At 35.5% G+C, this 16,868-nt stretch overlaps 1 protein-coding gene and 1 long non-coding RNA gene across 9 annotated transcripts in view; one reads left to right on the top strand and one right to left on the bottom strand.

The window, feature by feature from the left end:
- atp13a3 (ATPase 13A3) overlaps positions 1-16,868 on the bottom strand; it is a 50,797-nt gene that overhangs the window by 16,681 nt on the left and 17,248 nt on the right. For 6 of the 7 annotated variants that reach the window (XR_009273434.1, XR_009273435.1, XM_058791855.1 and 3 more), the window contains exons 3-13: positions 10,288-10,375; positions 10,042-10,215; positions 9,095-9,271; positions 8,897-8,967; positions 8,726-8,809; positions 8,525-8,594; positions 8,247-8,381; positions 6,153-6,225; positions 5,805-5,936; positions 4,839-5,021; positions 4,397-4,554 (exon numbers count right to left, since the gene is read on the bottom strand). Coding sequence is in view for 5 of the 7 variants with exons in the window: in XM_058791855.1 (XP_058647838.1) it covers positions 4,397-4,554; positions 4,839-5,021; positions 5,805-5,936; positions 6,153-6,225; positions 8,247-8,381; positions 8,525-8,594; positions 8,726-8,809; positions 8,897-8,967; positions 9,095-9,271; positions 10,042-10,215; positions 10,288-10,338 (1,308 nt within the window). In the remaining 2 variants the exon portion in view is untranslated. Of the gene's footprint in view, positions 1-4,396; positions 4,555-4,838; positions 5,022-5,804; positions 5,937-6,152; positions 6,226-8,246; positions 8,382-8,524; positions 8,595-8,725; positions 8,810-8,896; positions 8,968-9,094; positions 9,272-10,041; positions 10,216-10,287; positions 10,400-16,868 lie in introns of all 7 variants that reach the window. The other variant, XM_058791852.1, reaches the window with a different exon arrangement.
- Positions 11,138-15,087, top strand: LOC131549578 (uncharacterized). Of its 2 annotated transcripts, none has more exons than XR_009273437.1 (3): positions 11,138-13,271; positions 13,372-13,441; positions 14,015-15,087. It is a non-coding gene; the product is annotated as an uncharacterized LOC131549578 (long non-coding RNA). The 2 variants fall into 2 exon arrangements; XR_009273436.1 differs by having other exon boundaries at positions 13,996-15,087.

The raw sequence follows: 16,868 nt of genomic DNA, 5'->3' as shown, positions 1-16,868 counted from the left end.
TTTGAAATTATTTAAATAAAAGATACTTTGAATATGAAATTAAAATCGCCATGAATGAAACGCTCTCATATTGCTCAGAGATGCAAAACAGTGCTGTGGCTGTGTTTGGAGTGATCTTTGTTGTCGAAATAAAGCAAAAACAGGATATACGGTGTCTAAAACGTAAGTCTCTTAATTAACCTCTCGTTTATTGAACTGTTGTAAAAAAAAATAAATCAATATCACATTTGTAATCATGGTAATTTTAGGAGCGTTATTTTTCGTTATTCTTCGTGTGAAATTGATTAATTGATTAACTAGGCTATATGAAGTGGTACAAAATAGCCTATATACATTTTCTGCCCCCATGTCTTTAATATTGTGTTCATTCTAAATGTAGTGAAAGTGCAGTGAAAGAACAAACTCTACGCATGCGCACTAGTCTAGACTTCACTTAATGAATGCATGCACCTCTGTAGGTGTGTTTTGAATAGTTTTGAATATACTGATGTCGTCAAATCGCACATTGTTTAACCCTTGTGCGTTCTTCGGGGTCTTTTTGACCCGCAAATGAAGTTTGCTAAATTTAAAACAAAATGTTCTCTTTTTCCAAATGGCATGAGACTTTGTACGGTCGTCAACACTTTCCAGATCTACAAATAAAAAATAAAATTGGAATGATTTCTTGATTTTATGTTAGTGTGAAAAAAAAAGTTACACTTATGGTCTTTGGGACATCAATGTAATTTTTAACAAAATATATATATTTTAAAACAAATGTAATTTTACTCTGTTTATTAATGTTTTACTCCACATGTGTGTAGTTTTGGAAGACTTATGATATATTTTAAATTTATATAAATAAATTAAAAGACATTTTATATAGGTTTTTATACAAAAACAGCTTTTATGTAAAATTCACTTCATAAAGACCCACATTTCTAACTTTCATTCATGGGGATAACATGGATCATTTCACATGGTTTAGTGTAAAATTTTGCCCATATTTTGGAAATTACAGTTTCAAAAGTAAAAATTATCATTTTTGGCTGCAGAGCTCCACTATTTACTATTTGCTATTAGACCAACTGAAAGATATCTTTTCACAAGTTTTTTTCAGTTGGATTCATATCTACATATTGTGAAATCACAATTATAACAATAAAAATGATTTTTGTCAAAGTTTTGCATTTTAGAACTGAAAAAATCAAATTTTCAATAATGTTACATTATGATTTGAATCAAACCTCAACAAGATGTTACAAAGAGAAAGGTTGGAGTCTTTAGAGTTTATCATTTATTTCAATCATCTGTTTTTCATATAATTTTAAGTGTGTGTGTGTGCGTGTGTGCGTGCGTTCGTGTGCATTGTTGATGTGTCAGTGTCACCAATTTATTTTTGTGGTGGTTTTGCATTTTGGATTATTTTTTTTATTTGAAGAGACCCCGCATAGAAAATGGACAAAATTCATGCTCAAAATCAGAAACAACACAGAACACGCATGGACAGAAATGAAGCGTCACACTTCCAATATTGCAAAATGATCATGCTGTGAACACACATACAGTCACACACACAAACACAGAGGAATAAATTTGTGAGACTAAAAAAAACTGCTCTTTTATAATTTGTCAAATAAAATAATCCGAAATGCAGAGCCACCACAAAAATAAATTGGTGATACTGACACATCGACACTGCACGCACACGCAATCACCCCCCCACACACACACATTGAAAATTATATGAAACACAGATGATTGAAATAAATGATGAACTCTAAAGACTCCAACCTTTCTCTTTGTAACATCTTGTTGAGGTTTGATTCAAATCATAATGTAACATTATTGAAAATTAGATTTTTTTTCAGTTCTAAAAATGCAAAACTTTGACAAAAATCATTTTTATTGTTATAATTGTGATTTCACAATATGTAGATATGAATCCAACTGAAAAAAAACTTGTGAAAAGACATCTTTCAGTTGGTCAAATAGCAAATAGTAAATAGTGGAGCTCTGCAGCCATCTAGTGGTAAAAATGATAATTTTTACTTTTGAAACTGCAATTTCCAAAATATGGACAAACATTTTACACTAAACCATGTCAAATGATCCATGTTATCCCCATGAATGAAAGTTAGAAATGTGGGTCTTTTATTAAGTGAAATTTACATAAAAGCTGTTTTTGTATAAAACCTATATAAAAATATTTTTTAATTTATTTATATAAATTTAAAAAATACATCATAAATCCTCCAAAAACTACACAAATGTGGAGTAAAAACATTAATAAACAGAGTAAAATTACATTGGTTTAAAAAAACCCCAACTATCTTGCTACAAAATTACGTTTTGTTGCCTGGGGTCTCCAGAGACCCCAAAGACCATAAGTGCACAACCCAAAATGAAGACCGCACAAGGGTTAAACAACAACTGCGATATTATAAATCGCAGACAACATATAATCGCACACCCCTAATTTTGAACCCTTTCCAACAATGACTATGATTTTGAGATCCATCTTTTTCACACTGAGGGACTCATATGCAACTATTATAGAAAGTTAAAACGCTCACTGATGCTCCAGAAGGAAAAACCATACATTAAGAGCCAGGGAGTGAAAACTTTTTGAATTTGAAGATCAGGGTAAGTTTAACTTATTTTGTCTTCTGGGAAACATAACTATCTTCTATAGCCTCTGAAGGGCAGTACTAAATGAAAAAATATGATATTTAGACAAAATAAAAAAAAAAAAAAAACTCCATTCTGTTCAAAAGTTTTCACCCCCAGCTCTTAAAGCATGGTTTTTCATTCTGAAGCATCAGCGAGCATTTGAACCTTCTGTAATAGAGTAATAATTCTGTAACCTTCTGCATATGAGTCCCTCGGTTGAACAACTATCACTACAAAAAAAAAAAAACCCAAACAAACAAAAAAAACAGCTGTGGATCATTCGGGTAAGAACACAGTATTACGAATCAAGGGGATGTAAACTTTTGAACAGGGTCATTTTTATAAATTCAACTATTATTTTCTCTTGTGGACTATATGTAAACATCTTTTATCTGAAATATCTTATTCTGGTTAGTACTAAATAAACAATAACATTAGGGATGCACTGAAATGAAAATTCTTGGCTGTAGCCAAACAAAATGAAACACTGGGTCAAAGGCCGAATACCAAACACGGTTTTTCCGCATTCCCCCCCATATAGGCCTATTTTGCCTTTTTTTTTTTTTTTTTCACCATTGCATAAATTAAATAGCCAAAATGTGCTTTTTACTGTTTTGTCCTGCTTTTGAAATAAAAAAAAATCTATTACAACACAACAATTTAAAAATATTTACTTAACACTGAACATTTTTTTAAACATTCTATCAGACATTATACCAGCAAAGCACAATTTAACTTAAAATTAATAAGTTACTAAAATAATATTTTTGGGCCATTTTTGAGACCCCCTTCTTGAATCAGGCATGTATTTTCTTTTTACTGTACAAATAAATGCAGTCTTGCTGAGCAGAAGAGACTTTAAAACATTAGAATATATTACAGATCCCAATTTGAACACTATTGTTTTTTTATTTTACAGAACAACAGAAATTACAATACTAACATTTATGAATGTTGATGGAGTTGTTACTTTTACTTACATTTTATTTTGGCAGAAACCCGCAGGAAGACCTCAGTGCTTCTTTTTGTTGACAACAGCATGCAGATATTTAAATGATTCTCATTACGAATTTGGGAAAATGTTTGTCGCACGTATCACATTGTCACGTCTTTAATAAAAATTATAAAAATGTTACTGAGAAAATGACGAGTAACAGTGTTTTAGCGCAGATTTTTCTCATGCTTTGGACTTTGAACCCTGGTGCCGCGACCTCTTGCAGCGCTGTTTGAATACATGCAATTCGTGCGTGTATTTGAAAGCACAACATTCTGCAGTTTATTTACTAATCGTTTGTGGCCATTTCGCGATTTCATCATCATAGTAACCAGCAACAACCACCCCTTCCTCTTCTCATCAGAGACATGAGATGCAGCACTAAACAGTCTCTGACAGTTTTAAATACTTTCACACTGCAGACGTGTTTGCTACATTAGTGCGCGCCTCTATTTGATCGCATCACGTCATTATTCGGTACAATTTATTTGGTCTTTTCCCTTATTCAGCCGAACACCGAAATATTTTTTTTTAATGCTATTTTCAGCCGAACAATTTCGGTTGCCGAACATTCGGTGCATCCCTAAATAACATGCATTTTGTATAATCCCTCTTATTTTGGTAAAATAATTAACATTTTGCAGATTCTGAAAGGGGGACGTAAACTTTTGAACTCAACTGTACATACAAGCGGGATTGATGTCACAAAAATGCTGCTGTTCCTTTAAAAGACAGTAAAGACATAAAAACCTGATTTATGATTTTCATGACCAAAGAATAGACAAAGACGACGCTGGCAACGGCCACCAGGCACAGCAGGAACAGGTAGGCATCCCGGTACAACTTAAAATCTGTGGGTTTTGGGTACAGGATAGAGCGGATGAGCTGCCCTTTAGCAGTGCTGAAACCTAGAAAAGAAAAAAAAAATTATATATATATATACACACACACACACACACACACATATATATACACATACTGAAATTGTAACAATGGGCTCTGTTACAAAACCTAGTCAGCTGCCTATGTTGGCAGATGTGCTGCCTACTATGGTACCTTTTTAGTGCAAACTCAAGGCAGCATCAGATAAATCCCACAATACATTGAAATACAACTTCAGTGACAAAAAGGTGGCAGACAAAATATGTAAAATGTTGCTTAAAATGTAGTTGAAGTAGTTCTGGCAACTAACCCGTGCGGACCACCACGGCTTTGACCATTTCTCCTGTGTAGTAGCGGGTCTGTATGACGTTTGTGCCACAGAAGAGCGTGTGTCTCTTGTGTTCCTCTGTGCTGTAGATCACGTCTCCATCCCCACCCTTCTTGTCCCGTTGAGGGTTTGGAAGGTCAGTCTTTGTGACTGGAACACTCTCACCTGAATATATGAAATGAGAGAAGAGAACACAGAAATATTTGTGAGATATACATATCTTTATTTTATTTCACAATAACAATATGCTCAAGCAACAAAACAAAAAAAAAAAAAAAAAAAAACTTGAATGAAAATAATAGCCATTAATAATGACAAAGCACAACATAAACAGGAAATCTGTAACATTAGCACATAAAATAAAAACAGTTTTCAGAAAAGAAAGCTGAAGTAAACAAAATCTTACTGGATATTAATACATTCATTAACTTAATCATAAAAATCAAATTTTTTTAATTAATAAAAAAATTGGACACCATTAGGTGTCAAAGTGAAAGCTTATGCAAGTAAAATTAATTTATTTTGTTTGAAAACTTCTCAGAGTACTAGTCATGTTGTTTAGAAATAAATATCCACCTTATTTTTCCCGTATGAGCAGGCACAGTCATTTGTAAATTTAATGGGTCTGGCTTCTGGGGTCATCCGCTTACACTTACATTGCAAACCGGTGTTTTTACCATATTTTTTTTATTTATTATCTTAATTATGAACACACTGGTTCGTAGTAAAAACAGTTTAACTGCACTGTGTTATTCTTCTCCTTATTTCCCTACAGCGGCTAATGAACTGGAAGTCAAAAATGACTTACTTCTGCAAAGAAAAATAAGGTGGACAGGATTCATATATTTGGACTTTTTTTGAGCAATCATGAAGAATATATGATTTTTCTCTAAATCACCCCTCTTTAAATCGACTTTCATGACCTCACATTTGGATGCAGCCAATCACCTGTAAGCATGCTCTCATTAACAATGCAGGTTCCACAGATGAGCACTGCATCACAGGGCATGATGGTCCCGTTGCTGGGGATGACGATGACGTCGCCGGGGACCAAGTCTGTGGACAGGGCTTCCTCTGTTTCTGTACAGCAAAAACAGAAGACAAAGAGAGGTGAAATAAAACCAGTCTGTCTCAGCAGATCACTTATTACCCATGCTTCCTTGCACAGGAGTGCTGACTCATCATGACTTTGGCCACTGCACCAGGCTCCCTGATGCAGGCAATCCTGATGCAGCGCGATCATTACAAATATACTTAGATGTACTGCAAAAGCATATTCCTCACTCTGAGCCGTACCGTTTTTGCCCCTGTAGACTGTAACTCGAACAGTACTGTGTGCTGCCACCATGTCGTGTAGCATTACATATTGCTGTAAAACAAAAAACAAAAAGTTCATGTGAAGCACAAATAAACATTCTCCTGACCAGGCAGCACAGATAATCTAATAGGCATATAAAAATAAACACATTAACTGATAGCAGACCTCAGTTATGCAATCAGAAATTTAGCATCAACTCTAACTTTGGATACACCCCTATGCTTGATAACTTTAAAAATGCAACTTTATCTTAATTCAACTCATCTGTTTGTAGAAACAACATAGAATCAAAAAGGCCATATTAGCATTACCATGTTACAGTAAATGTCTTTAATGTCATAATCATTTATTATGCATGATTCATCAGTGTTTGTTATTGTAAAACAAGAAAATTCCATTAAAATGTAAAAACGTTTTGCTTAGAAATGACTGATTGATTATTTATTTATTTACAGGGGGACTTTAGTCTTTAATAAAACATTTTATTACATTTAGATTATTATTATTTTTTAATTATGTTTAATTAATTGTGACAATTATATTTATTATAGTTTACTCATATATTTTGTATTTTCCTTGTCTTATTTACATATTTAATCATGTATCAAGTATATCATAAATATGTGGTACATTATACAAAACAGTACAGAATTGTAATAGGTCATTTATCAGTTAATAAAGGCCAAAACTTGAAATGTATTTATTTACACATACACACATACATATACACACATACATATATCCACATACATATATCCACACACACACACATATATACACATATATACACACATACATATATATACACACACATACATACACAAATATATAAGCGATATATAAGGTTAGGGTCAGCGATATTTTAATATTATTTCCGTTAGTCAAGATTTGGACTCATTGCGGTTTATTTCTATTTAGATAGTTTTGTTTGTTTTCCGTAGCAATATCTGGCAACACTGTCAAGCACAAATCGACAGAACACCGGCATTTTGTGACACATGTCTAGAGCGGCCGCGAGGAGTTAGGTATAAACGGAGGTCGGAGGCAGCTCCAAATGGGCGGGTCAGCTGCAAATGGGTGGGATTTGTTAATATCGTCTACACCAAACCCAACCCTAAACCTACCCTCCCCCAACCTACTTGCGGCATAAATCCCTCCCACTTGGAGGTCTCCGGGCTGCAGCGATACGTACTTGGACGCGAGCGGCCCGGCGTGACGCGACTATAAGTTCTCTTCTCCGGCACCGTGCCGGTGTTGTGCCCATTTGACTCCCTGCCAAATTATTACCACCCTCGTTGAAATCGCTACCCGATTGCCTAATCCTAACCCCTCCCCCACACCTAACCCTAAACCTACCAATACTAGGGGGGTGATAATCTGGCGGGGGTCAAAACTCGGCACAACACCGGATCTCGAGTCGGTCACGAAAAATCCTGATCAGTGCATCCTTTGTACATAGATCTGTAAAACAAGTGGGTTACATAATGATATTTTGAAATTAAAATCAATTTACTTGAAAAGAAAACAGGACAGTATTTTAATAATATTTAATAATATTCAAAAGTGTTTATTTACTTAATGGGGAATGTTCATCTTTAAAATAATATTTAAAAATTATTAATACTACATTTAAAATAGTATAGCATGCAAAATTATAGTATAGTATATAATTTAGTATTTTATACAAAACAGAATTTTAATATTGGTTTTTAATTGGTTAACAAAGGCCAAAATTTGAAATGCATTTATTATTCAAATAAATGCAAGTATAATAAACTATATAAAACACCATGTACATCTACTTTGTACAAATGCACACATACTTTGTATAGTATACAGAATAGCACACAATTTTAACAAGCCATTAATCAGTTACTAGCCAAAAATAATCATCGACTTGTCTGTATTGGTCAACATCTCACAAATCAGTCATCCCAAAATGTAAAGATTATATCAAAATTTTAAAAAGTTCTGCCCTATATTACTCATTAATTATTCCATTCCACTCAAAATATAGCAGCACAGAAATAAAATGTTTTGCAAATGCCGTTTTAAACAGTTTCACTGCTTACCTTTTTAATAGTGTAGAGAGAGGTAGCTATTGATATGACTGACATGACAACTATGGCCATTGCGTAGTAATAGTATTCATCAGTACACCACAGAATAACACTGAAGAGCTGGAAGATGTAGAAAGGATTGAGGACCTGAGAAAGAGAGAGAGAAAGATGGAGACAAGTATCAGTTCCTTTATTTTGAGTTCCTGAGAAGACATATTCACCACAGCAGAGTCAGCAGTGTTGTGTCACGCTGTTCTCCGGCCAGGGTCAGTTTCACATTTCACTCGTACCTCCTTAATTAGCAGCTTGAAAAGAGAAGGCACTTTCACGTCTATTTCATTCAGTCCGAAAAAAAATCTCCTAAAAAAAAAAAGAAAAGGAAAAAAAACAATTTACACTGATCAACAAGTCAACTTTATTGTTGAGCCCAGCAATCAACATTCAATTCCAGATACAGCATCAGCTAACAATGAAAAATTCAAAGGTTTCACCTGTACTCCTGCTGGTTTTTGTTGAGCCCGGCACTGTGCTTTGAGTGAACGGATGAACAGGTCATGCTCAGATCTTCCAGGCCTCTGCAGAACAGTGAAGGTTTAGGGATTCACAAAGCAGAATTTACACAAATCATCAGATTCAGACCACAGACGGGTATGTTTCCTTACTTCAATACTTCAAAGTTCTGAATGGGGTCGTTCCAAAAGTATTTAGTGCTGTGGAGGGTAAAATAACGTCTCTGTAACACAAAAGAGAAAGAAAAATATATTTTCCCACTCACAGCTAAAGCCTAACTATATGGTTTGCCAATACCAGAATTTGTAGAATTTGCAGAATTGAACTATATGGGAAGGATGGTATGATACCGGCACATGCTGGTCCTCTGGATTCCTGGTAATTTTCCCAGGGGCAGAGTCAGAGGGGTTGTGGGCGTGGTCATTGGCCTGAGGGGAGGCGGTTTGAGAGGCCAGGTTGTCGTAAGGGTCCTTCCCAGGGGCCAGCATTATTCGAATCCTCGCTCGAAACCACCGCTTGAACTCGTCCTATGGGCAAACACACAAACGGATTATAAACAAACGAAATTAAAAAAAGGTTGCAGACAAATTAGAAAACCTAGCATTGTAATGGAACACAAACTGTACCATTACACACCAACATTAAAGAATTCCAAGGTGATGATTGGCTAAAAAAAGGTGTTTCAAGCGACTGATTCAATTGCTAGCATTCATGTTACAACACAAACAGGTTTACAGCCCACCACTGCACTATAATTATGGCTGGCAGTCATTCACAAATGATCTGCCTCAGAGTTGAGGGTTATCTACCACTGAACAACATGACGTCTGAAGCATTATGTAATTCTGTAAGTCTTAATACTAAAATCCGAAAGAATATAAAGATGAAGCATTTGAAATGTAGTGTTCTTGAACTCTCCTATATGAAATCAGGCAGAAAGATGTGCGCTGACTAAGCAAAAGGTGTGAAATTTCACACAAAGGAGCATTTAATCCTGGTATTAACATGAAAACAATTTTTGTAATGTTTTGCTATACATAATTCATTAGTGCATTAGCGTAACCCATTACATTTCCAAAGTAATCTTTCCAACCTTGTTTATATAGTGTCCACAAATTATACAAAATAGCACAGAATTTTAAAATTGACCATTTATCAGTTTATAGCCAATATCTGAAACCTAATTATCAACTGATCTAAAACATCTAAGCGTATCCAGATACTATACGGATACAAAAGTCATGTTAATGTGAGGTGTAAGACGGCCCAAAATGTTTTCTTGAGGTTTAATACATACGGTGCTTCGTAAGAGGGCGACGTCTGCGTCTCTGACGGTGGTCCGTGTGCAGGTGGCCTTCACGCACCATTCAGGCATCCAATAAAGCAGCAGGAAGAGAAAACCGCCCGTACAGAGACCACCCAAACCCACCAGAACCACCTTCCATCGGCACAGCCGATACCCGCTCAGCTCCTGGACAGAAAGAAAATCAGCTCATATGCTTTATAAGACAAAAAAGGGCAAAAAACGGAAGGAGAAACATACCATCTCATCCTCCAAACCCTTGTTGATAATCTTCAGATCTTCCTTCTCCATCCTGATCTTTAGTCCTGCCTGGATAACTGCTGCTCTCCTGCACACACACAGAGATCACACGCTGAGAGAGAGAGAGAGAGAGAGAGAGTGAGTGTGTGTAGTACAGTAAGAATTGTGTAAGGCCCAACAACAGCTGTTATACCATTGGATTGTATTGACAACCAGCTGACCTGAGATGACACACAATCATGTGCACACAAACACAAACACTCTGAGAAGAACTTCCTGTGAGTCACGATCTTAAGCGCTACAGCTGAGAGCCACGCTGAGAGTGTTCTCAGACACACGAGAGCCAGACAACAGCTGGCAAACCAGTGAGACTATTTGACAATCAGACACTATAAAAAAAAAACAATAATAATAAAAATGCAGAAAGAGAGATCAAATTATTTATTTTTTTATTATTATAATTATTTTTTTTTTTTGCACAAAAGGCTAATAATTCTTGTCCCTATTCTCTTAACGAGTCATGGGTGCGTTTTGGGCATAACGTGGAATAAACCAATTCTATGAAGGTAAAATGACGTCAAAAAGATTTGCATGCGCAGGGTAAGATTTGTGAAAGTGTACATAAGATAGCAAGCGTAAATTAATTTTGCATTCGCAAGAAGAGAGTTGTAAAAGTGCAAATTGCATTTCAAGCGTAAGAAAAAAAGATTTGCAGCCTTTTACTGTTTTTTGTAAGTGTATATCAAGTATTGTGAAACTGAAACTTCATGCTAAGGCAAAATAAATATGATCTGTATTCTTCTGACTTTCATTTTCCGCTTACACTTTTGGCGCTGTTGTTTCGCCCAAATACAGCCAAAAGTATTGCAAGCCTGTGCCCAGTGTTTTGCAATTGAAAACAACCTTATCAAGAACTGCAAAACGGATTGACTGCGTAAAACCAATATGTGTGTGTAGAAAAAAAAATCGTTGCAACTGTCTAAATGACTTCTTGCGTGCATAGAGCAAAATGTTCGCCAAATAACCCGCTGTGTACGTCTGCGTCTTTGCGCTTGCAGTTTTGGCACGATTCTCTCACTGATTTCAGATTTGCAAGCGCGTGTGGAAGGCGGGACCTCCTTCTTTCAGCCAATCAGATGAAGCTCTTGCTGACTCTCGATTTACTCTTATCTGATTGGTTCAATAAACACTCCAGATGTGAGAACACATCTTTATCTTAATTTAACTCAGAGTCATTCTTATTGTGGGGACTTTCACAAATCTTACCCTGCGCATGCAAATCTTTTTGACGTCATTTTACCTTCATACAATTCCCTTTAAGAGCGAGTTGCGCTCGCGCCATGGTGGATTCGCTATGCACACGGAGGGATTTGCAGGCGCAAAGACTGAACGCGTCTCCAGAGAGGAAACGGATCTGCTCGTGCGCCAGCAAATAGGTAGCCTTATTCTAATACACGCAATGACTATCCATAATGACAGAGACATTTTTATATTTATGTAGCCTACACAATATTCTTTTACATTGTAGTCCTTTAATTTGTAATATTTGGCATGTTTGTGTGCTGCTGCGCATCCCTGTGTGTAATAAACAGAGTGTGTGCGCGTTGTGAACCCGCCTATAGGCGCACATTACTAACGCGCTCTTTAAATAAAAAAAAATATTGTGGCATTGACTTTAGACCAGGTTTCAGTTGGTCAATGGCGCAGTCTATTCCAGCTGCCTCAAAATAGCAACGCGCCAACAATTGGCCTGAACGCACCTCCTTTTCAGACCAGATGGGCGCAAATGCATTTGCTATTTAAACAACGTGGTGCAGGACATGAAAATGATAATTGCGTCATGCTGAAACTAGCAAAAAACACTTGTGTCACGCCATTGCGCCGGTTGTATGATTGGACCCATTGAGTCACTCATTTGATTTGTTCAAACGGCTGATTGATTCAGTAACGAAACAGTCGTGTTACTCAAAGACGCAAAATCGTGCTGAAATTTGGAGAAAAATGCCACTCTTCGTGTGATATTAACTATATCACATATAAAAGTCATACAAGGGTATTTTTGCCCCCTTACCTTGAATTTAGGGGGAAATGTAAATGTATTTTAATTGACATGAACTCTCCCAGCCGGCACATGACCGACCTTCAACGTTGAAATATGGTTGAAATAAGGTCAGTTCGTATTTCAACGTTGAAACAACGTTGAAACAATGTTTAATGCTTAACAACCAACCGGTACATGACCAACCTTCAACGTTGAAATATGGTTGAAATAATGACAGTTGTTGTTTCAGTGTTGAAACTACGTTGAAATAATGTTTAATGCTAAATGGTTGAAAAAGGGTAATAAAAACACTTATAAATCAACTTTGATTTTTTTTTTTTACAAGACCTGTATGTGAATCACTTAATGTATGTACAGAATAAATCATTTCTGCCTTTTAAGTTATTATTAAGATCGTTATTATTATTTTATTATCATTTTACATTTCATGAAACCTTCTGGTATAACTATTATCAACAATAAAACTAAACACATTGCGCTTCCTTACCACACTGAAACAATTCCGATTGGTTATTTAACTTATTTGCTTTGATCATGATTGGTTAATCTGGCTGTCATTCATGAAACTGGCCAATGAAACTGTGCCGCCATTTTATGTTTGAAAATATGACCGTTATCCTGACCGTCTTTCTGAGTGAGGTCGCTGTGAGTGAGAGCGCTGCTGCGCAATAAAACTGCCAGGTCGGTCCCGAATTATAATTATTGTATAAAAAACGTTTACCATTAAAGCTATTATATTATAGATACTGGTACTATTTATGTAAACGCTGCATAACTTTCATGTGTTTGATGGGCGCGCGCGTTGAACATTCGAGGCGCTTTTAAACTGGAGTGGAGGGAGTTTCCATAGAAACGGGGCAGCAACTCAGCTGACAAGTAGCAAAAAATCTCCGTCTCTCACTGTTGTTTTTACTGCTTTCAGGTAAGTTTAGTCCCTAAAATTACTCAAATAATACATACAACTGTTCCTGACACTTTCTTACATGTAATTGACACGCTTCTGTTGAATATTTACTTTACAGAAATGGTTCATTGTCATCGGAAAAAGTCCGTTAGCACAACCCTGAGCTAACCAGAGGCTAACTATAAGAGGTAAGCTAGCTATAGATTTGAGCTCTTATTTATGAAAGTTTGGGATTTTAATCACAGATTATGTGTAGATGAGTGATTTTTATAGCTTTGTAAATGTTTTGCTGGCAATTTGTTAATGGATGAATTGAAATAAGCTAATTAATTTAACCTAAAAGTATGCACTGTACTGTTAATCAACTTAAAGTTACATGAACTAAAATGGGCTGAAGCTAACGTTATTTCAAACACATTTTTATCTTTCATTGTAGACAAATATTGATAAAATTTGTACTGTGATTTTAGGAGTGTCAGAAAAATCCCTCGAATGCTGCTGATAGATATATTGGAAACATAGGCGATCTGAGAAAGCATATTAAATAACTTCATATGCATTTTTCCCAATATATTTCACCTATATCATCATGCATCTTTAAAACCTAAAAACGTAAATCTTCGTTTCTTAAGATTTTTTTGTATGTTCTGTACATTATTCTCTCTCATTTCTGCATTTCACCCCTGCCGTAGTTTATTTCTAATAAACCTGACATTGTATACTATTGTTGGCTCTGTGACAGATTGTTTATGTTCCTGTAGTCTTCCATGCTGATGGCCGTGCAGCAGAGTTGGAGGGGACCTCTTGTCGAAGAACATCTCCAAGACACTATGAGCATCTGACTAGTAAGTAAAACCTCAAACATTCAAAAGTTTATCAGATATTAAAAAATATATCAAATAAATATAAAATATTTTTGGAGTCCTGTATGTCTTACAAGGCCATCTCGTTTAACACTGCATGAGGACACTACAACCAGAGAGGTACAACATAATTCAAAATGAGACACAGATGATAATAAAAAAAAGTGCTTGGAAATTAAAATTCATAATGGTAAGACAGAACCAAGTACCGTGACTGTGCCTCACTTCAAAGTGAAACAGTCTGTAATGGTCATCTGCCATGCCAGATCGATGGTGAAGGTGGGAATTATAAGTTTGATTTTCTAGACTTTAAATGTACTAACGTGTTTGTTCAAGTAGACTTTGTTGCTTGTGGAAACCTCACACAAGCCTGAAAGGTACTTAACTCTAGATCCGCCAGAGGTCGCTGTATACTTAAAGCGCCAGCGGGTAAATTTTACCCACACACATGGCAACTGTTTTTATATGGCTCAAGAACATATTATTTCACTGTATTATGCCACTGTCTTCACAAAGAAGTGTCTAGAGTCATGAAATGATTATGTCTAGTCGTCAGCTATGTTTTTACCCTGTTGTTTTATGTTCAAGACTTTTTAATGCAGCCAACACTAATTCATAAAGGTCAGTAAGCTTAAAAAAAAAAAAAAAAAAAAAGCCTGCACTGACTACGAAAATTAGAAGGTAGTAAATATTTGGGTGGTGTAATATTATAATACAATGTCATTAATCAATATATTAGGATAACCCACGTTATCTAAATAGCCAATAGACAATAATGAGCAATAATAATTGACCACACTGCATAGGAAGATGCTATGACAAATTCAAGCGCACAGCTTCACCTAGGCCCAATTATTAATTTGTTTAGTTATATCATTCATAATTTTAATAATAGAACACCACCAATAAACTTCGGGTAATCAAAAACAATTTTTATTCATTACATCATAGATGTAATAGATTTTTTTAGATTTTTTTTCTTCAGGAAACAGCCAGACTAGAATAAATAGCAACACAGTAGCAGACAATAAACGATATGGCAAGACAAAAATGAAATAATAAAACCAAAGTTTGACCAATTATGAGTAACGTTAGGCTAAAACATCTAAATATGAAGTCTGGATCACTGTCAGATGAGCCGTCAGATGCTGAGCCGACCCAGGACGCATAACTTAACCATCGGACTCTCCATCACTCATGGAATTTAGTGTTTCTAATACCGACCTTCCATAAATCGCCTTCTTTTAGTCATTTTGACATTATTTTTTAAACTGATAACCGCTAAATCGGTGAGTGAAAGGCATTGCCTAGAAATGTACGATGTTAAAACACAAGCGTCAAGAAAATGACAGCGTGAAAATACATGCATTATATAGCGGGTAAATTTGATCCGTGCGGCACTTATAGGTCTAAAAGCTCTGGGGTTTTTTTATCTGGTTTATCTAAATAATTTTTAACAACATTGGATTGTAAATTACATAATTTTAGGAAAAGCCAATGACTGGAAGACTTGAATGTTTTGTTGAAAATCTGTTATGTACATTTGAAAAACAGCCACAGGTCAAATTTACCCCCTGGCGGTTCTAGTGTTAAAACTTAAAATCTTATTTGCACTCTTGAAAACTGTTCACCAAAGACTACATTTCAGTCCAGCCGAATTTTCTGCACACTTCACCACCAAGATCAAAATGAGCATTGTGAATGTAAAAGCTTCACATTACATTCATAACAATTATTGTTAATGTTTGACTTGTGTTTCAGGCTTTTGTGAAGACAGAAAATCAAGAGATGTTGTGACGACCTGGACAGAATTCAGCTCCAGATCCAGCCTCCACACCAGACTTCTCACGCACAAGGACTGCTGTCTACTAGCATATTATATGTTCTCTTTAGAGTTAGGTGCATGGAGATATTACCTGATTTTTAGATATAATGAAAACTATATCATATATATATATATATATATATATATATATATATATATATATATATATGAAGAGTTCAGATGCAAAAGCCTCTAAATGCCATCTGAAATTTTCTTCTAAAATGAGCATTTTTCTCAAGCTGCTATATTTATGTTCAGTTATTTCATTTTAATTGCATAGAAAAGGACCTATATATTGCCATTAGAGTAAAATAACTGAACCTAAACACAGCAGCCTGATCAAAATGCTCATTTTAGATGGCACTTAGAGGCTTTTGCATCTGAACTCTTCATATATATATACACACTATATTGCCAAAAGTATTGGGTCACCCCCTTCTAATGAACAGGTTTGACTACTTTAGCAATTTCCATGAGTACAAATCTTTAATGTTTAAGCATATAATGATATTCTAGGGAATTGTGTGCTTCTAATTTTATAGCAACAGTTTGGACAGGACCCTTTTCTATACTAACATGACAATGTCTCTGTGTATAAGGCAAGGTTCAAAAAGAAATGATTGATTTAGTCAGTGTGGAAGAACTTGTCTGGTCTGCAGAAAGCCAAGTCCTAATCCAAGCTGAACACCTCTGGTGTGACTTTAAATGCAGACTTTGAGCCAAAAACTCTTTACCAAACACCAATTTGATTGGTTGAATAGAGGAGAATGTGATTAGTTGAGAAATTGTACATAGTTAATGATGGATCTTAAATATTTAAATACAGTGTGTTGTATGCCTACTAAGACTTGCATATTTGTGCATAATATTTTGACCCTGGATGCTTACAGAAGGATAATCTTTCATTTATGTGCCAGAAACATCATA

This window comes from Onychostoma macrolepis, chromosome 11 (genome assembly GCF_012432095.1).
Source record: "Onychostoma macrolepis isolate SWU-2019 chromosome 11, ASM1243209v1, whole genome shotgun sequence".
Lineage (NCBI taxonomy): Eukaryota > Metazoa > Chordata > Actinopteri > Cypriniformes > Cyprinidae > Onychostoma > Onychostoma macrolepis.
This window is presented reverse-complemented; position numbering and strand designations above follow the sequence as displayed.